The sequence below is a fragment of the Amphiura filiformis genome, chromosome 17 (genome assembly GCF_039555335.1).
Source record: "Amphiura filiformis chromosome 17, Afil_fr2py, whole genome shotgun sequence".
NCBI classification, from domain to species: Eukaryota; Metazoa; Echinodermata; class Ophiuroidea; order Amphilepidida; family Amphiuridae; genus Amphiura; species Amphiura filiformis.
The window spans coordinates 17,925,495-17,948,481 of record NC_092644.1 but is presented as its reverse complement, the minus strand read 5'-3'; the positions used below and the strand labels follow the sequence as shown (position 1 = coordinate 17,948,481).

At 38.0% G+C, this 22,987-nt stretch overlaps 1 protein-coding gene across 1 annotated transcript in view; it reads right to left on the bottom strand.

Annotated features, from left to right (window-relative positions):
- LOC140137398 (tyrosine-protein kinase ABL1-like) overlaps window positions 1–22,987 on the bottom strand; it is a 77,195-nt gene that overhangs the window by 20,658 nt on the left and 33,550 nt on the right. The window contains exons 2-3 of the mRNA XM_072159041.1: window positions 15,207–15,392; window positions 7,585–7,883 (exon numbers count right to left, since the gene is read on the bottom strand). Coding sequence (XP_072015142.1) covers window positions 7,585–7,883; window positions 15,207–15,392 — 485 coding nt within the window. The remainder of the gene's footprint in view (window positions 1–7,584; window positions 7,884–15,206; window positions 15,393–22,987) is intronic.

The window sequence follows — 22,987 nt, the reverse complement described above, 5'->3', positions numbered from 1 at the left end:
TGGGTTAAGGCTGCAGTGAAGAGTAATTCACCCAAGAATGTTGTACTAGGTATGGATGTCTTTGAAAAGGCAGGATTAGAAGTACTCATCACCACCAGATCAAAAGCAAAAGAAGAGAAAAGGGAAGAGAAAGAAGCAACAGAAAGCTTGAAAGAAGTTTCATTAACTTCGCCAGACATGAAGTCTGAGGAGAAAGGATCACAATCTGAGACGGTAGAAGAGACCTCGGATGATCCAATATGGGCTGATTTTCAACCCAATGAGTTGAAGAAATTGCAGTTAGAAGACATTACACTAGCTGGAATCAGAGACAGGGTAGTACCCATTGATGAGATAGAGCAGCATCGAGTCTGTTGTTACTGGCAAGATGGCATTCTCTATCGGAAGTGGAGTTCAACAAAGTCTCCACATACTGTTGAGAAGCAAATAGTGGTACCAGAGAAGTACCGCAGTTTGTTGCTTAAGTTGGCACATGACATTCCCATGTCGGGACATCAAGGTGTAGAACGGACCAAAGACAGGCTGTTGGCTAGTTTCTACTGGCCAGGCATCTTTGCGCGCGTAGCAAACTACTGCAAACGTGTCATGTGTGCCAAATGGTGAAAAGTATAAGCCAAGACAAGGCTCCACTTTGCCCTTTGCCTATTATTGATGAGCCTTTCAAGAGAGTCGCTATTGACATAGTAGGACCTCTCCCTCTGACCAAGAGTAGAAAGCGTTTTGTGCTGGTGGTAATGCGACTATGCTACACGCTATCCGGAAGCCATTCCAATACCTAATGCCAAGGCAAAGACAGTAGCTCGTGAGCTATGGACTCTGTTCAGCAGAGTTGGGATCCCACAAGAGATACTCTCAGATCAAGGTACAAATTTCTTGTCAGCCTTGTTAAAGGAGCTGTGTAAGCTCCTTGGGATCCGCTCAGTTGGTTGCTGCACCCTACCATCAGCAAACCAACGGACTGCTTGAGAGATTCAACAGAGCTCTCAAAATTATGTGGCGTACAGTGATGCAAGGGAAAATAGAACAATGGGATGAATACCTCCCACATGTTCTGTTTGCATATAGAGAGACACCCCAGAAGTCTACAGGGAGGACTCCCTTTGAACTTCTGTATGGACGCCAAGTCCGGGGTCCTCTGCAGGTGCTAAAGGAAGAATGGACATCTCCCTCTTCCGCAGGTAAAACTGTAGTAGAGTATCTACTAGACATGAGAGAGAAGATGGAGACCACTACACAGTTGGTCAGAGAAAATATGACACGTGCCCAGGAAGTCATGAAGAAGCAGTATGACAAGAAGACAAAACCAGTTGTCTTTGAGAAAGGTCAATTAGTACTACTTCTCCTGCCTACCTCAGCTAATAAGCTTGAGAAGGCATGGCAGGGGCCATTTCGCATCATAAGGTCCACTTCTCCAACAAACTACTTGATCAATATGGGCCAAAGGAAGCGCCCTAGAACATATCATATAGATCTTCTGGCCCCGTATCACACACGTGAGCAAGAGTGCTTGATGATAGAGGCAGAAGATGATTTCACTCCTGCGAGTGACAGTGATCTTAGCCATCTGCAAACGCAGACCTGGCAAGATGTACACCTAGCTGAAGATTTGACCTCACAACAGACGGAAGAGGCGACAAATCTACTCAGCAAATACAAGCAAGTCTTCTCGGATGTACCTGGCCGTACATCCTTGTTGAAACATTCAGTGGTGACAACAAATAATGTTCCCGTAAGGCAGAGGCCCTACAGAGTGCCTCGGGCTAAACTTGAAACTATGAAGGAGGAAGTGAACAAGCTATTAGAAGCCGGGATGGTAGAAAGATCAAACAGTCCATATCCGTCCCCGCTCTTTCTAGTGGATAAGAAGGATGGTACTTCGAGGATGGTAACAGATTTTCGACGCCTTAATCAGTCCTCAGTATTTGACCCTTATCCGACCCCCAGAATCGATGACATCATTGATGAGGTAGGCTCTGCAAAATATATCTCCACTATAGATTTGACGCGAGGGTTCTACCAAGTACCATTGGATGAAGATGCAAAGATGAAGAGTGCCTTTGTGACCCCTTTCGGTCACTTTCAATACTGTGTCATGCCTTTTGGTATGCAGAACAGTACCAGTACCTTTCAGAGGCTGGTAGACATAGTACTAGAAGGTTGTCAAACCTTTGCAAAGGCTTATGTAGATGACATAGTGATTTTCTCAAAATCATGGACAGAACACCTTGAAAATCTGGAGGAAGTGCTGAAGAAGCTTAAGAATGCTGGTTTAACTGCTAAACCCAAGAAGTGTTCTCTGTTTGGTCAGCAAGTAACTTTCCTAGGACATAGGATTGGTGGAGGTTCAACCTGTCCAAGTGCTGAGAAGATAGAAGATGTTCGTGAATATCCCGACCTATAACAAAGAAGGATATCAAGGGTTTCCTTGGGTTGACTGGGTATTACAGAACATATATTCCAAAGTATTCAGATGTAGCTGATCCGTTATACAGGCTTTTGAAGAAAGATCTGCCGAATGTGGTTACCTGGAACCGAGTGTGAGGTAGCATTTGACACTCTGAAGGATGCACTCACTAAGGAACCCATACTGAATAGTCCTGATTTCTCCAGGCAATTCATAGTGCAAACCGATGCATCAAACACAGGGATAGCTGGAATTCTAGCACAGCTAGATGACCAAGGGCAAGAGCATCCGGTGGCGTATTATAGTAGACGATTGGACTCAGAGAGCAGAACTACAGTACAAACGAAAAGGAATGTCTTATGCGATACTATGTGCACTGAAAAAATGGAATGTTTATCTCTTGGGTACTCATTTCAGAGTAGAAACTGACAATAAAGCACTCCAGTGGTTACAGAAAAACAAATCCAGCAATGGTAGACTCGAACGCTGGAGTCTTTCTCTTCAACCATATTCCTTTGAAATCATATACAGAAAGGGGGTTCAAAATCAAAATGCTGATGCTCTCTCTAGAGTGTAAGGTGTGATTTGACTATGTGTTGTATGAGAGCTGAACTTGTGTATGAATACTTTTGACTACTGATTTTGTTTTGTGATTTATGATTGTTTTATTTGGCTATAGGTGATTCTAATGTTTGTCAAAAATGTTAAATTCCCTGAAAGTCAGTGAAACACAATTTTGCTTACTAGTTGCTTGCGATCCCTGCTGCCGCTAATGCGCGTTATTATAATTTGCTATTGCTACTTTGATACTACTTGCACTATATGTGTGAAGATGGACGAAGACCGATCTATGGACACAAGTGTGAACTTTGTACATTCTATGGAAGATCTTCGACTGGATGGAGTTTTGAACTGAAAACTTTTGCGTGAACAACTTATGCGTGAGAACTGCTTTATGTGAACTGCTTGCGCGTGCTTGAAATCCTTAATACATGAGAGCACGGCTCTCATTATGAGGGAGGGGAGTGTTGTGATGTCTATTATTAATTGCTTGGTGATGTCTGTTAATTGCTTGACATTTTGATCTCAATCTTGGACCCAATTTGGATATATATATAAAACAGATGTTACATAAATTCAAGATCAAGGGTTAAGTTCAAGTACACAACACAAACCTCCCTATCCCATTCCAACACTCTCGCTTACCCCAGCATAGAGTCAACAAGTGAAATAAATATGTCTTATGCTTAAAACCAAATCAAGTTGGTTCAACAATAGTGTAATTCTTCCTGTCTGATTAGTATAGACGAGGTACTAACAGACATGAACAATAGAACAAAATGAACCAAAATCTCACTTTCCATGTGCTAAGCCTATAGTATAAGGGCCTATTCACTAAATCATTAATTTGACTTTGACCCCAGGTACTAGAGATGAAAAAATAGATCAAAATGAACCAAAATAAATAACACTTTCCATTTGCAAAGCGTGTAGGGGCCTATTCAAAAATCGTTAATTTGAATTTGACCTCAGATACTAAAGATGGGTCTTACTTATCTAGAAGATGCAAAATCAGTGCATTCACTCACAGAATATACACAAGACTCTTAAACTGTTTACCATTGGGACAGGGATAAGTCCTGATGATAACATCATCACCGCTCTTTCCTAGCTTGGCGTCATTGATTTCTTGATATGCCAAGTTTGCAACCAGGCATGCAGGATGCGTGTACCATCAAATCTCTTAGGTGACACCAGCCTGGCCCCGATAGAATCTTAAGACGCAAAAATCGGGGCATAATATCGCATATATACATATACTCCTTAAACTGTGTACCTTGAGGATAGTGACAAGTCTTGATGATCAGTGATGATAACATCATCATAGCATTTTGATTTCTTGACGATGCCAAGTTTGCAACCAGGCATAGCGATGCAGGATGCATGCAGCATCAATCCTCCTCTAGAGGTGCACCTGGTCACAGCCTGGCTTGATAGACGTCTTCATCTTGGCAGCTATTGACACAAGTCACCTGATCCATGTCAATGGCAATACAATGTATTAACCCCTTCCTGCACATCTCTCTTGTGGATGCAATTCAGGCTGACCTGATTCATGGAATTGGGGTTGCACATTGTGCAGTGAAATTTGACAAGATCTTATTGCACAAAAGAATTGATTTGTGCATAGTGGTGCAAGAGTATGGACAAGTATATTGTGAGTAACCAATGTTAGTTTTTTTCACAAGAACTTCCAATTTGCCCATCTTAAGGATCACAAATATGTTTATTTATGCATTTATGCTAGTCCGAATATGTAAAAATTTACAAATCATTCAAATATAGTGCAATTTTTGCCAATAATAATCCTTATGAGGGACATATAAATTGTGGCAAAAGGGTTGATTTCAGCTAAATTTGTGAAGAAATTTGAAGAAAAATACCAGCTTATAGTATAGGCCTATAGCCCACGCCTGCCTGACCAAGACCAAGACCAGGCTTGCTAGTCACAAGATTGATGGCAGTCAACGCTGGAAAACATACTGTATTGTGTTTTAGGAACCAGAAATTTGTATCAATGTCTTTGCATGTTTACAATGCCAGCGATTTCTATCTGGGATCTGGATGACCTGGTGTGCTGGTATAACAATTCTTACCTAAGATTGGATAGGGCATACATGAGCCGACACCCTGGGATGCAAATTGCACATTAGAATACCAGAGGTCACTGACCAGGCCACTGGTAATGAGTGATTTAATGAAGTGTTGATGCAATTAGTAACTTGGCCAAAATTCTTTGCCATGATTTTATATGAAAACCTTTTGATACTCTAGCAGGAGAACTAGGTCACTATTGTGCATACATAGTATGGCACTACACTACCTAGTAAACCATTCAGAATATTCAACTGAGATGTGACTATGACAATGTGACAATCCTGAAGTTTGACTGAGTACTACTACTACCTTTATTAATACTCTGTGTGCTAGCCATAGGCTTCAACATAAAAAGTCCACGTTTTCAGATATTTTCTCAAAAAATTAAGAGCTATCTTAAGAACCACTGAACCAATACAAGGCTTGTTTGTATTCATTTTAATGCATTTTTCATGCCGATTCCGAATATGGTCATGAACATGAACAATTCTGAAATTTTTGAATTAAAACAAATTTAAACTTGTTGTCTGCAATTGACACCCGTGGGGTGAGAATTAAATATCTAAAGAATCATCAATATAATCTATCAAAGCATTGAATCCAGCAAACTGACAAATTCAAAGACAAACCCACTTTTACTGAAACTGCCAATAATCATCCTGAAATCCCTCACAATTAAAGCAAGATAATTGAAACAGATCTTTATGTTTCAAGAACTTTAATTTCATCCCATCCCTCCCATAACCTCCATAGGCAAGTAGTTAATGTTATTAGTCCCCTGTATTAATGCCCTGGGATGTCAACTCCAGTGAACAGCGTGTGGACTGACATCTCGCAGAGGAACATACATACATACATCCACTGGAGTGTTGTTGTCACAAGACAGAAAAAGGTCAAACGAGTTCATACTGACCTAATTCCGAATTAACTTTCATGAGGATGGAAGAGGAGGAGTAGAATTAAATCAGAACACATCTTCATCCCGATTCGAAAAACAAGAATGACAAGGGTATAAAATGTGGTCAAGTGCTGAAATGTTTTCAAGTTTACTTTGCGCTTTTTATTTATTCCCATTGCTTAATGCTTTCACCCTCTTCGCCTCCGAGTCCATTAAATTGAGCCAGGAGGATTTTGTATTGGGACTGAATGAATGCACATCAGTATTGTCCAGTAATGAAGACATTGAGGTGAAAGTCGCCCTTGCTGATTGATGTTTTAGTGTATCACTAGGCTCCACAACATGCTCATCTATCAAGGCACAGTTCTTTAACCCCAATACATTTGCACATTCATTGAATGACCTTTGAGAATTTGGGTACAAAAACTCATACTCTGCAACTTAAGGTCAAATTTTGCACTATGATTGTTTAATTGAGGTTGGTGAACTATGCCATTGGGATGAGGTCATTGTGGTCCATAGTGTACGGTTACTGCAATCCTGTAAAGCTGTAATGCACACCGATTTATACAGATTCACTTGTTGAACTAAAACGTGCCTTATCAGTGATGGACATTTTGTAATTGCCATGATCAATGTTGACTATATTATAACTGGACCAACTATATTATAACTGGACCAAGCATAACACAGAATTAGGCCAGCAACATGATTCTTTCATAAATACTTTTCTCCCTGTACAAAGGGGCCAACGAAGCCCTTTTTTTTCACTTCTAACATACCCGTCTTCACAGACAAATATTACCTCGGGTCTAGTCACAGGCTCTTCGCTACTTCCTTATATCACACCCTAATCTAATATGCTGACAACCGTGATAAAACACTTCACGTCTTATCCAAAACCTTCGCATCATTTGCAAACGCAAATCTATCTACATCTTCAACGTTTAGCTAAACAAGATGACATGCGTTGGGAGGTTACTACAGCATAAAGTGTCTCCCAAGCCAGTAATTTCATCATTACAGATGAAATCATCTCAACTTGATCAAGAAAAGAAAACTTAGGAAGATGTTGCCAAAACTGTGTACTTGACTTAAACCAATTTTGTTAAATTTTTGAATATTTTATCGGTTTTAATCCCTGAACCACTCAAGTGTAAGCTGGCCATCTGTGGTCTGCCTCAGCCAAAGTTTGGGGGAAAAAATTGCAACTTTTCTTCATTCTTCTCTTCATACTCAAGACACATTGTCTGTAAGTGCAAGAACATCTAATGGGCTATTCCAGTTGAAATCCATACACCCCCTGAGAAAGACATGATCTTAATCTTCCACACAGGGAGTATGAATTTCATATGGGGTTACCTGAATGGGTGACTCCATTTGAAATCTACACTCCCTGCGTTTGAGATTAAGGTCTTCCATAGAGGGTGTATGGATTTTAACTGGAATAGCCTAATATGCAAAGGCAAGCAATAGCTGCCATCTGCATTATCACAATAAACACCTTCAAATATAGGCACAAAGCAATGCATTTATACATGAAGCAGCTATTGATGTTCTTGCACTCACACTCCGACATATCTCAACTTTGCATTTTCTGAGATCCTCTAACTATAAATAATACCTTTTGATCGGAAGAACTGATCCTGTAGTGATACACTCTACCATCAAATCTTAACGATATTGACAGTTGCCCAGGACTGCTCTCGCTGTCGCGTACAAGGAAGCTGCCGTCTATGCCGCTGCTAAGTAGGTACTCGGCTGCATTGCGCGAGATGGGCCCGTGGTACCACGAGTGTTTCTCTAGGCTGTTGAACGGCGTGACATAACTTGAAGGCACCCATCCCGTCTTGTTATTCTTCACTTTTTTCGCTTCGCACCATTCGCCATTTTTGTTGTACCCTAATATTCTTACATATTCCCCTGTAGTTGTAGGAAAAACAAGAAGTAGAAAGAAACAACATTTCGATTATTTACAAACATAATAGTACAGTTTAATTCAAAACAACTGTAACATTTTAAGGGTAATATTATGTACAGAACACAAAATCTACACATAAAATGATTGAATAATTTCAGCATTTTGTTAATTTGGTCTTCCAATTAGAATCCAATTAGAAGCCCATTCTTCATTACGTAAGTCTGATATGATAATTGCCTCAGTCATTTCTTGTAATTTTGAGTATAAAGTACAAAATATGGTTCAAGCATGCATTTAAATATATTTATTCGCCAATCTTTGCACAAGAACGAATGATAATGAGACAAATTAAAGGGAATAATCAGATATAATTAGGGTGATTACACGCTTAACCATATTTTGTACTTTGTTCACAAAATTACAAAAAATGACTTGGGCAATTATCGTTGCAGGGTGACGATTACTGATAGTACCTGCTACACAAATTATTCTGTTTTTGCCTCCGAACAAGTTTTGGTTGTATTTTCAAATAACCTAAAAATAATTTTAATATCTTAAGTACAAAATCACAATTTACTTCCTTCCCACTAAATCAAATTTGAATAATATTCATTTTTCCTTCAAGAAATATTATATTAGTGAGCTATGCCAGAAATCTCATTAGTAAATTACAGGATGAACTAGCCGGATAATAATTAGATTGTTACACAGTAGGGGCACGGAAAGAAATCAGTGGCTAGATTTGATGAGATGTCCAGAAATAAATGGGCTATTCAAGTTGAAATCCAAACACCCCCTGAATCTTCCACACAGGAGTGTGAATTTCAAATGGGGCTACCTAAATGGGTGACTCCATTTGAAATCTACACCCCCCCCCCCCGTGTGTGAGATTAAGGTCACTTCTTCCACAGGGGGTGTATCGATTTCAACTGGAACAGCCTGATGAAATAGAGAGGAGGAGACGATGTTGGCTTCTTCATCTTCCTGACCTTTGCAATTTGCATTTAATTGATGAGGATATCCGACAATCATCACAAGAATTCTTTAAATTGACATCATAATCCTTATTGCAAACAAAAAACAAAATATAGGCTCATGAGAAAAATCCTATAGACTCTTTGCATGGTTTTCTCAAAGCGAAGTTCAACTTCCAAATTGCATGTTGTTAGTGCATGTACTTCAATTTAGCAAGCAGTACTCCTTCTGGCACCTTGCGTAAACATGTAAAGTGGAACAAAAGTGGGAAAAAAGTGAGAAACTTCAGTTTTTGCATGGAAACCTTGTTTTGGTAGCAAGATTGCGATGAAATTGATCATTTGATGGATCATCTTACCAGGTTGGAAATTTGTTTTCTTGGGCAGATTTTAGCCAAATTTCACTCAAGATACCACATTTTCCATAATTTCTTATGTAGCAAAAATTTCCCTCCAAATCCTGAAATTTCCCCAGAGCTTCTTGGATTCCAGATTTTGTCCATGCCTGGTGAATATCATTGTGAACATCCTTGCACACCGTGACAAGCATCAATCTTGAGCAAATTTAACTTAGTGCAGTGACATCTTGGCAGTGACAACGTTTTCAGGATGATGAGCAATTTAAGATATTGTATTCTTAACACTTCATATAGCAGTAGCCACATATCAAATCACTGCATCTGCTACTGGAATCGTGATCAATCCAATCTACCAGGGCATGGTTCCATAACCCCATACACACTTGCACACTCATAACATGCCCTCTGAATATGTTGGGTACAAAAACTCATCCCCACAACTTGTGGTCACCTTTGTGCTATATAATTGTAGAATGGAGGTTACTGAACACTGCTTCCTGGAAATGAGGTCATTGTGGCTCAGTCATAGCATGTGCGGCAACAAAACCTGTTTTTTTTTCTTCAATCAACATCGCATTCATTGCTACGACATAATTCCAGAGGTAAAACAATTGTCTTTTTTTCTTTCTTCAATTTGAGCTGGTTGCCCGATTGAATTTTGATTGATCCAATTTTGTCTCTTGGAACCGTGTCAGTTTTCTTTCGCAGGAAATAATTGATTACATGTTGGGTGGACAAAGTGACATACATTATATAATCTCTTTCCACTTAGAAACAGGGACTTGGGTAATATGATCATGGTGTGGTACTTCAGCAGAAAACAATTTAGTAGGGTACGATTTCAGTTGAGCTAGTTGGCCATCTCAGAGGGTATCAGATAGCACTGGGTTGGTGCTAGGTGCGATGAACCACACAGACCACCAAAAGATTCATCTATAAAATACACTAAAAAAGTCCTGAATTGAAACAATTTATATTTATAGAAGGTCCATTTTCTTGAGTGAGAATATTCAAAAGACCCAAAATGACCACTTTTGGGAGTAAAGTCCACTTTGGACAAACAACATGACAACACAAAATCTACACTCCCCTGTTTCCATTTAAAATCCACACTTACCCCTGTGGAAGAGTTTTAGCTAAAGTCTTCCACAGAGGGAGTATGACTTCCAAATAGAATAGACAGTTGGGTAACTTACATTTGAAATACTCACTCCAGTTGTGGAAAATACAGGTAAAGTCATACAGGGGAGTATAGGTTTCAAAATGATTAGCCCTGACCAATTGCATTTGAAAAACATACTCCACTTGTAGAAAATACTTCCAAAATCTTCCACACGTGTAGTATGGATTTCAACTGAAACAGCCCAAATACGCGGCTACGTAAATACCAAACACGAGGTATGTACATTAGATTGACACAACAAGTGTCCCATAAAACACTCCAGTGAATCATCTGCCCAGGTGGTGTATGACGTGCAGTCCCTAAATTCAGTAAATTTTCATCGTCAACCGTGTAATTGAATGGGATTATTTTGAAATTTTAAAACGCTTGAAATATCACAAACAAATAGGCCTATGTTAATAAATAATATAAATACAAGTTAAAACCGTTAGTTCGATAATGAACCCCACAAAACTAACCGAGTATATGGAAAATGCCATACGGCCGGGCGGTTTCACGAGTTGCCGGGCGCGATCATGTCATCCGCCGCCTGCATCTGCCCAACTTTTTCACCCACTTACTCACATGATCTAATATTATACAACTTTCATGTATACACCTTATGACATAATCAAGGTGTGGTTCCAACCTTGGGTACTACTAGTAATAGGCCTACGATGAGTAGCAAGTTCCAATTTAGAAATTCTTAAACCGCAAATCTGGGCATACCCTGCTATGAACTTATGATACATCCTCAGCATTTGATCACACATATTCGTTTTGCAAGTTTTACTTATGTGACTGATATAGAACGTAATAAACATTGGGCTATTCCATTTAAAATCAGCACTACCCCTGTGGAAGATTTGGCTAAATTCTTCCACAGAGGGAGTATCAATTTTGAATAGAATTGACAATTGGGTAACTTCCACTTGTAATACTCACTCCAGTTGTGGAAGATATAGGTAAAACCATAATACAGGGGGAGTATGGGTTTCAAAACGATTAACCTTAACCAATTACATTTGAAAAACATACTCCCCCTGTGGAAGATATTTCCAAAATCTTCCACAGGGGTAGTGTGGATTTTAAATGGAATAGCCCATTTGTGACCAGATTTGATCCAATCCGGCTAAAGTCGGCAATAATGAAACCGAGATTAGCGAAGTGGTTACGTAACTCCCTGATAACTGGATCACAAACCTTTTGGAATTGGTAGTACATGTCATAGACTATTATTTATTCTTTCTTTATTGAGGGTAATGATCTATGTGTTGTGATCTTTTCGATCAGGTTGCAGAACTCAAAAGTGTGATCCAGTTGACATAATGATAATCGGATTACACGTAACACTTCGCTGGCGAATTAAAAAAAACTTAAGAAAATGGACATACACTGTGTAAAAGGTTCAAATAACTTTGCAACCAATTATTCAAGAGAGAGGGATTCAACATCAGTAAGTGCAGGTACTGAGCAAGTTAGTAATGGTAGTAACTCACTTTTCGACATTTCCGACTTTGGCCCGAGTGGATCAGATGGGTCACATTTGATAACTTAGCATTTTCTGTTCTAAATTTAAGTACAATTTCAAATATTTGACTCACAAGTTGTATCTCAAATGATTTTGTTTAAAAATGGATGCAGCCGTGCATGATTAAATTAGTTCAAATTCATTTTGTTTTCGGAAGGGGGCATGAAAGACTATGTTTTAACCAAAATACAATAACATTTATTTAACTCATTTCAAAAAATTAATATCACAAAGCCAAATATTTACTACTTGGTGACAGCAATATTAACATTTATCTAGCATAATGTTTGTTTTAATTTAACAAATTAATTTAAACAGCTTAACTTTTGTACAAATGGAACATTATATTATGCCCCTGGGAAAACGCATCGCCACGATGACGACGATAAAATTACATGAAACAATGAGTAAGTAACATGTCACGTATCATCATACTAAACTAGTCCACGCTTGTTTTTTTCTCCAGAGATGCGCTCACCGGTCCAGTTCGCAAATTGAATTCAGATGGAGCCGTTCCATAAAGCAGACACCATTCTTAAACACAATTATGATGTGCAACAGTATTTGCCAGGCGTTTTTGTTGCCATGGTTATCGGTGATGAGTCAAACTCAATGTGAAAACCCTCCTTAACACATGTTACTATACGACAGGTAATGGCTTAGTATAATTATCCCTACATGTATCATCAGGGCTTGTATAATAACTTGATACACTAGGATCCACAACATGCTCATCTATCAGGGCACAATTCATTAACCCCAATACATTTGTACATTCATTGAATGACCTTTTGAAAATTTGGGTACAAAAACTCATACTCTGCAACTTGAGGTCAAATTTTTCACTATGATTGTTTAATTGAGGTTATTGAACTATGCCATTGGGATGAGGCCATTGTGGTCCATAGTGGTAGTAACAGACCTGTATGTATTAAAATCAAGTCAAGAGTTGCATGTGCCCTGTAAATCCATTTTGAGAAACAGCCCAAACAGGCGTTTAAAAGACCTCTGTTCTATATTTTTAACAGACACCCATTTATCCAAGGGGTAACTAATTATGCAAGGAAAGGGTATCATTTTCACCCGACCTGCCTACGGCACAGCCCCAGCAGAACTGTAACATGTTGGGGTCCCAATATGAGTCTATATTGGAAAATAATTGAACTACTGAAGTTTTAGTGCTGAGGAAATATCAATGAGCATTGTAACATTAGCATTCATTCAATTGTTGCAAATTTTTCATTCATTCACTCGATTCATTCATTCATTCATTTACACTTCTTCCTTCCTTCTTTTTTTTTGGTTTCTCCTCCAACCTATGCTAGTTTTTTTTTACCATGTTTACTTTGATCTACATGTACTGCTAATTACGCTTATACTGTTCTAAATATCTGACAAGAACCGGATGGCAACATTTGCTCACTTCCAATCATGAAACCCTGCATCTACCCCTTTGAAATATATGCAAAAAACTAATGAGAATTTGCTAGGTTTCAAGTCAAACAAAAATTCCATGAAATAAATGAAGAGGAAGAAAAAGACAATAGAATTCATCACCATCATACTATTTTTAGTTACCTTTAGTTAAAAACATATCATTTCTAAGCCTTCTTTTCATCAACCACTGTTTCATGACTTCAGTTGATTTCATCAAAAAGTGCAACTAAGATTTAAGTCAACCACTAGGATCCACAACATGCTCATCTATCAGGGGCACAGTAACCCCAATACATTACACATTCATTGAATGACCTTTGAAAATCTGGGTACAAAAACTCATACTCTGCAAATCAAGGTCAAATTTTGCACTATGATTATGCAATTGAGGTTATTGAACTATGCCATTGGGATGAGGCTATTGTGGTCCATAGTCAACACCCTATTCTGAAAAGCAGCTTTGGCAAATGATCTGTGGAAAATCCTACATCTTTTTGTGTCAAAATCTTATTACCCAAAAAATTTCATAATGTAGAGGATTTGATTATCCCATAATATGTTCAAAGCTTCCCTAATAATAGTCCCCTTTACATTTATTTGTAGCAGGTTGGTGCACTTTTGGTGACTTCGACTGCTCAGTGCCAGAAGTGGGTAAGTGCTGCCCTATGATCTTTTGGCAATTTACACACAGTATATTTGTACTCATCTATTCACATAGCAGAGCTACACATGGCAGCTATTTCACTAACCCACTTCTGCCACTAAGCAGACGACTTGTTTCCTCGCTGCTGCTATTTCTTGGTTTGCTTCCATTAGGATACTATATATTACAATCTCTAAGACACAGTTCCTTGACTCCAGTATGCTTCTCAGGACTGTTGTCGACTAGGCTGTTGTCAACAATATTGTCGACAAAGTAATTTTCCTGATTGTCGAAGCAATTGTCGACAAAACGCTAGTCATTAAAAATATTAGAGATAAGCTTAACATCACCATTATTTACCATGAAATAACTGCATCAGTCTTTTATTTTCATTTGCAAGTGGTGCAAATTATCTTTCCATTACAAACCCAATATTCTGTTGCTGTATATATGGGATGTCTGGTAATATTTTGGTGTAAATAAATGATGTATAAGATGGTCTCTGAACTCAATATTTTGACTTTATTGATCTATTGCTTTGACGACAACTTGTTGACATTAGATCTTGAGATTTGACGATTTTCAACAGTGTAAATTCTACTCAACAAGAGCCGTAGTTAACCATATCACTCGCAATTCCAATTAAACATGTAGATATTACTCATACGACATTACTGCAGAAAGTGAATAAATAGCTACATACATTCTTAATTGGAAATTGATTACATGAAAAATGACATCATTTTGATAATGACTTACCTGCTTGTAATACAATGCAGTTTACAATAAAGCAAATTCTGAGTTATATTGTGTTCTGGAAACACTTTAGTCAATAAGACAGTGAAAAACTACAGGAACAAAAGCTACTTTATAATTATGAATAATATAGGTGTGCCAAGAACTATTCAAGTTATTGAGGTAACGAAGATTGCTTTTCTCATTTTCTGTTTCTTGATCAAAATATGTTGACAACTTGTTCAAACTTCTCTTTCTATACCATTTGGCTATTCCTTTAGAACTCCATACACCCCTGTGGAAGACAAGACCTTAATCTTCCACACAGGGAGTGTGAATTTCAAATAGGGTTACCGTATATGGGCGACTCCATTTAAAATCCACACTCCCTGTGCGGACGATTACGGCCATGTCTTCCAATAGGGGGTGTATGGATTTCAACTGGAATAGCTCATTTATGTTAACCACTGTTTATCTTGCATACCTTTTCTAACATTTAACTGATTCTCCCCGCTCCCGCTGAAATCATATAGCACCACAAATAGTTCGGGGTCGGAGAATTCTTCCGTGCTAACATCCTCGTCAGAGTTCCATCTGCTGATGTCTGTATGCCCTTGGTTTGCAGGTGTGTTGGGCAGCGGTCTGGCTTGGATATTCTCGGGAAAATTCTCTGTAATGACAAGAAAAAAAGTGGAAAAAAAAATGAATAAATTTAGTCTTAAAATCATCTATAAATGACACAGCTTGAGTGTAGATCTGTAGAATGTGAAATGAATGAAGTCTGGAACAATTACATTAAAAGAATACTTGTCTACACTTTAAAAAAAATCACAACTCATTTGGTTGGTTTGTGGTGGACGGTCACATTTTGCAGCATTTGTGAAGTGTGTCATTTTTGCTGTCTACCAAAGATTCATCTCTATTATCATTATGAAAACCTCTCCATCATACATCAACAATGTGTATCAACTTGTCACTTGGTCTTATTACGACCTTTCATCATCCTCCACCATGATTGATCTTTAAATCCACCCAACCACAGCTACGCTTAAACGCCCCGATAAGTATCCCTATTAAACTCCCCTAATCTACATAAGATTCCGACATCAAATTCAAGTTCATTAACCAAGCCACATGATTGATTATTGTGCGACTTCTGAATCCCATAATGTGTTCACTTTTCATCATAATCCATGAACGCTTATTGTTACATCAAATGAGATTCATTACCACGCGACTCCTGATTCCCGAATACAATGGGTGGCGCATGTTTAAACGTAATCTACATGCTTCTTACATCAATTTATTAATAAGAGTAACACAATAGGCGACTTATTATAAGGACTCCAGCGTGCATGAAACCAAAGATGATTATAATCTACAGTATGTATAAAATTTTATTAAATAGAGGATTTTCTGCATTAGCATTACAACTCATTCTGTCGGGACGTGTACAGAATTAACGCAAAATCCATGTAAAAAGGTCAGCCGCCTGTGAAGTCAATGTCCTGCTATTGTCCAGACAAATCAGTGTATTTGAATAAAACCTTGCCAAAGTTTTATAAGAACCTTGCCGGACAACACCAAAGTTTTATAAGAAACCACCGACCTGTATTGTTTGCTACACTTAAATACTTGTTTCACCTGCATGTTCCCATTTATCTAAACATCTAAACACAAGTCGTTTATTGTTAACACATCTCACAAATCCTACTTAATACTCTCCGTTTTGTTTCGTTACGCACTTGAGAAAAGAAACGATTGTTGCTCTACAAGCCGGGATTAAGATAAAAGAAAGGACACAAAAGTGTCAAATTAATCTCGGTTAAGTAGCCTATTGAAATTGGTAACAGTAGAACACGGGGCAATAACACGAGAATCAAGTCGCCCTCCTACTACACCATGAAACTATGCAGTAAAGCGATATAAAAGCCCCCAAACAGGTGATTCTCCACAAAATGCATGCCTCGCTCACTGTTTTAATCCAGATATTTATCAGTAACACCTTTTTCGGTGTCGCAACCATGTATCCTTACAGGGTAAATCCTGGCTCCGAGCACTTAAGGCTCGTGCCTCCTGGAAAAGACACAATTTTCCAAATCGCTTTTTTTTTTCTCTCTCTCTTTGTTTTTATTGATTGTTGGTGGAACCACTAAATCTGGTTGAAAAAGCAGGTCATTGGCTTCTGAAATGCTTGTTCTTTCTTTTCTTTTTGAAACAATTTTGTTTGCAAACGAAGAAATCAACAAAACTGTACGTGGGAAAAAGGATATTTTGTAACGAAAAAAAACTGGAGAGAAGAAAATCATCTACAGATCAAGTGTTTTTGAGTAAAAAGTTGTCCAAAGGTTAAAGCTCACATTTGCAGTAAGTCAAATAAGCCATGCAGCCCAGGTATAGGAGTCGCTTGTTGTTTATACAGCTAGGCAGTGATCGAAAAAGTGAAAGCTTCAGGTACAAACACTTTGCACCAAAACAGCCTCATATCTTTTAACAAAGTTCAATAATCTACACTTTCCAACACTTATTCTACAATTTGACCTCATACTATAGGTGTACGAGTTCTGATACCCCAAATCAAAAAGGTCATTCTATAAACTACATACATGATATTAGGGTGGCGGAACCATGCACTGGGAGATGAGACAGTGATGTATTGGATTCTAGTGAAACTTGTTCTGGCAAGGACGACAAGTTTTCGCCGCCATTTTCTCGCTCGAATCAATCCTACAGCACTTGCGAGAGCTGTACGAATTGATGTATGAGGCCCAAACAAAGACGAAAAAAACATAGGTTTTGTTTTACCGACTGAATAATATCGATTATAGCTCATGTAAAGTTAAGTTGCTGCAATTGCCATGCCCTAGTTTATCTACAAGGGGCTCTTCAATATTGATGTATAAAACCCATCAGAGTTACACCAGCGAGGTTTGGCGCCATAAAAATACTTACCCTATTTACTAGAAAGGAATCACATTTGAAATTTCTTATTTATAAATGGAATCGCCTGTTCAATTTGAAGAGCACTTTAATTAATAGTCAATGACTCTCTGCGCTCAAAAGCAATCTCACTTTCTCAGTCACCCTCAACAGGTATTTATGTTAGCCCTGGTAGTCAGCGCCTACCTGTACCTGATGAACCTCTCTACCCGGGACTCTGTTGAGTATTTTAACAAATCATGACGAGGAATCAATATTGCACACAAGTTCTAATAAAGACATTAGACTTGATAAAACTAAGACTTGGTTTAAGAGGAAGCCCCACCAGAGCAGTTCTTCTGGGGTGATCCAAACCTGCCTGGTTATCAAATTAATCTGTGACAAGGTTATCTCTGAATTTCACAGGTGCTAATTAATGCAATAACATTAAAACATCAATTAGCTTATAAATTTCAGAGATTACTAGTACCTTTTCACTGCTTAATTTGATAACCAGGCAGGTTTGGATCACCCCAGAAGAACGGCTCTGGCAGGACTTCCTCTTTGAAATAGGCTTCAAAAGCAGCAGCTATTTCGGCTGTAAAGCATAACAATCTTATGTAATTGCACTATAATATATTACTGCTCTGCATGCTAGCCATAGACTTCAACATAAAAAGTTCTAAGATATTTTAATATCTTAAAAGAACCACTGAACCAATACTAGGCTTCTTTGCACTCATTTTAATGCATTTTTCATGTTGATTCCAAATATGGTCATGAACATTTACAATTTTGAAATTTTTGAATTTTCAAAAAAAAAATTGAACTTGTCGTCTGCAGTCGACACCTGCGTGGAGAGAGTTACACATAAAATGCATCTGTGGCTTTTTTTAGGCTATCTGGTCCTCTCCCCAACAAAACAGTGATTTTGTGACTATTTGGCTCATACAAACGAGGGCCTGACTCCGGAATACCCTCCACATTCCTTGTGATAATGTACTTTATTCTGGTACAGCGAAGGGTATACTGGAATTATTCCAGACCAAACTATGATCAATTACAAAATATGCTTTCTTTAATTCTTTATAAAGTTTTCTCATTCAAAGAAAAACAACTTGACTTTGCAACATAGAATTGATTCAAATTCAATCCTGCCACCTCCTAAACAAAGCCTGAAACCACACCATTCAATTGTGCCCCTTCACAAAAGAGAAACATTTCATTTGAACAATTTGAAATTCACGACAGACATGTTGTTGTCCGCTTATGAGTGGTTTTAACCCAGACACAAAGATCTTGGTTATTGCTATTGTTAAAACTGAATGTGGTATTGTAAAGCGACCAGCCTCGGGGAGGGAGGCAGTCATGCTTCTTATTTCAGTGATGTAAATATAACTTATGAATCATGGAGTGTGTGTGCCTTAGAATAAACCACCATGACGACCCAATCCCAATCTATTAAATGAAGATATTAAAATAAACACTGTGTTAATAAAATTTTACCGATACATGTAGATACAATTTCTGTGTGTTTTTGTTTACTTAATTTTGCATTGGGTGTTTATTAGTTGGGATTTAAGATTCCCACAGTGGATCAAAAATCAATTGAAATTTGAACCAAAAGCTGCCACAATTTGCAACAGTTCCTAGTTTGAAAAACAGGAGAGTGAAAATCTGATATATTAAAAGTTTGTAAGCCAGTCACTTAGGAAAAGACCCAGGGACAAGTAAACATGTTACACTTAACAAATTCTATGCACGATTTAATACTAGCAGTGCATATTAGTAACATTAAGATAGCACACCTGATTTAGTATACAAATTTAAGTTAAATATTGCTGTCTTAACTATTCCAAAGTTAGCTTGAATTTCACACTGTGTGTGTACACACCACGACTATTACAAGAATATGTTGTTTTCATTTCGGAAGGCTTCAAGTCGCACGACAAGGTAACACTGGTAAATAAATATTTCTCGTTGGAAAATATTGACTGTAATAATAGACCTACACAGCCAGGAGACACGTGTCAGCATTCATGAAATAGTTACTTTGTAGCAGCGGAGACAATCGCCTGGTCAGACGACAAATATTAAAAGGGCACGTGGAAACAGGGACGCTCTCTGTTCAAATCGATTCTCGATTCTTCTGGAGTGTTTTGCTAGAGTTGTGGGAAAGTTGGTGCAGGATACTGTGTAATACTATTTGTGCAGTGTCTCATTTCACAAATTTAGTAAAAGGCACAGATTTCCTTTGAACTCCTGCAATTTGCATCAATTTTGTGTTTTCAAAAGTTTGGAATCAACAGTGAATGTCTGAATTTGGGAAATTTTCACACAATAGTGATTTGCAAACTCAAGTACAAACCAAAGTAAATAGGTTTACATTACATGAAAGAGAGGCTGAGCAGATATATTATAATTCCCACAATGCATTTCTTCCTATTCAATTTTCTATACTTCGATTTGCTATCTTGTGCAACATTAGTCTTCAGTGACAAGAAGTACCTCAATGAACAGAGCACATTCAGACCTTGCAAATACAAAGTAAAAGGAGTGCCATGTAATGAGGTGATGCATCATGTTGCAAAGAATTCTGGGAAGGGGAAGATATCTTCTTGAAAGAGAGGAATCATGATATTTTCTTCTTTCATTTACCGACTCATATTGCACAAAAAAATTTGCAAGGATTTTATTTTTGCATTTTCACCCGAAACAAGTGAGCACAAACTGGCATTTATCTGACAGAAGCTAGCAAAACCTGAAAAATAACATTATTTGGGAATTTCAGAGAGATTCTTTAGAACATTCAAAATAAATTATCAACTTTAATTCGAATGTCTGAATGAAGACTGGAGGGATACAGGCAAAACGGTCTACTCTTCTGGAAGAAATCAAAATGTGCCATCAATTATTCAAACCTGAGAAAATATTCATGAAAAGGTTCTTTCTAGTGTAAAAATCCACTTTTGAATATTATTCTAACTAACATTTGTTAAGGCCTGACAAATGGACAAAACAATTCCCAAACAGAACCAGAAATTACAAACATGACATTAAACATGGCTCCAAAATGTAATTAGAAACATGGCACACAAATACAATTTGCAAAGACACAAACACAATTTGCAAACCGTCCCACTCCAATATTAGTTCCGAGTCACTTGTTACTCCCCATTCGCCTCTCTCAATTCCGCACGGACCAGCTTAGCTAATGTAAAGTAAAATGATGCATGAAAAAAAGAACCTAGATATGTATGCGTACAAATCCTCTCGCCACCAATTCCTCAGACACATTTTACTCTTATTGTCCTTGCACTTTTATAAACCTTTCGCTATTAGAGTTGGTCGGCCGGCCGCACTGCGACAATTTATGCTTGTCATGATTTACCGTTGCACAATGCCCCCCGACAATTATACCAAGTATGACGTGAGGGGAATTCTTGTTTTAATGCCATGCTGGCAGCTACTGGTTGTATGCGGAGGGAAAAATTCTCTTCAGTCACTCGTTCACTCATTCACATTGCTAAGATTAATTGATGCCTAGTCCAATAGTACCATTATAAACTGATGGATCTATACAATACTTAGGCCCTTAATTGCTACGACTATAGCATCTCCCAGAAAAGAGAGCCACATCTGTCCACCATCTATTGCAAAACTTGTAAAGTTCTATCTTGTCATTTTTATGCAGTGTGATGCTGACGAGAAGTTTTGATGTAAGAAAGGTATAACAAGCCTGGGGAACAAGATCCTAACCACCCTGGACAGAGGGCAAGCGACCCAAAGTTTTCCAAAACAGCATGTTAGGGCTATAGGACCAATATTGAGCCGCACATAAGGTTCTACCTGATGTTGCAAAATCACTTTTAATAGCAATTGAGCAAAAATCTAGTATGAGATATGAGTGTTGGTATCAAAAAAGCTGAGATGCCAAGTAAGTTCTTCCCTGATTATTGAGCACCAAAGTTTCGGAATCAAATTAGGTCCAGCAACATTGCAACATACATGTAGTAGTTCTTTAGGGATGCACCACTAATTGATCAAACCCTTGCTTCCTTCCATCATAACGGTCCACAACATGCTCATCCAAAAGGACAAAGTTTTTGAACTTCAATATACTTGTACATTCACAGAATGACCTTTTGATGTGTTGGGTAGAAAAACTCATACTCCACATGATGATGTCAACTTATAAGCTATTATTGTTACATGGATATACTGAACTCTGCCATTAGAAATGATGCCACTTGGGATCATAAAGATACAGAAAACATCAAGCATGTGTAATCTTCATTATGAAATCTTGCTTAAATTATTAAAGCAGACTCACTTTAATCTAAGATGAATTTTAAAATGTTGCTTTGTCAAGAAGGGAAAGAGCATAACCAGATTTTAATGAATGGACAATGAGCTACTTCCACCGTACAATTAAAACCAATAGAAACACTAGGATCCACAACATGCTCATCTATCAGGGTACAGTTCTTGAACCCCAATACATTTGTATATTCATTGAATGACCTCTGAAAATGTGGGTACAAAAACTCATACTCTCCAACTTGAGGTCAAATTTTGCACTATGATTGTTTAATTGAGGTTATTGAACTATACCATTGGGATGAGGCCACTGTGGTCCATAGTGAAACTTCGAGTATCCGATATGTTAGCCCATGTAACACAATAGCAATTCATAATCAACACGCAACACTACCGCTACTCTGCTTCGATTTCGGATTCAATCATAGGGGCTGTCTGCTCAAATCAGTGTATGGTTTACTTAAGTTGCAATTTTTGTGTCTCCTACTCTCACTAGAATAAGTCTAGAAACATGTCTTTGCTAATGCTATTCAATATTTTGAATTTTCTTTACATCAATTATTTTTCTTTAAATTTAAAAAGGGAAAAATTGGAGCCACTCAATAACAGCTGTGTGTAGTTTATAAATAATCCAAAAATAAGCTTTATTTGTCGCCAGTTTTGTTTCCTCTTTTTATCATCAATTGAAGGGGCGGGTTCTTTTAATAAAAATTTGTCGCGACCTCGCAGGACAGGTGCCTGTCTATTGTATACAATGTGGTAGATGTGATACTGTATAAAATTGTAACAATATAGCCGATAATACCCTCAAATTATTTTAACAGCAGTAGGTCTTTATTGTTTCCCTTTTGTTTCCGATTAATTGTCCCTGTGATTACATCATCATTAAAAGAACCACAAAAACTTTGAGCTCAATTTTACAACTGATTTCTTCTGAATTGTGGTTGTAAGAGGAAGTTTAAATTAGAATGGTTGACCACCCCCTCCAAAAACAACCCCTGTGACTCCTGGTCTGGGATGGACTCG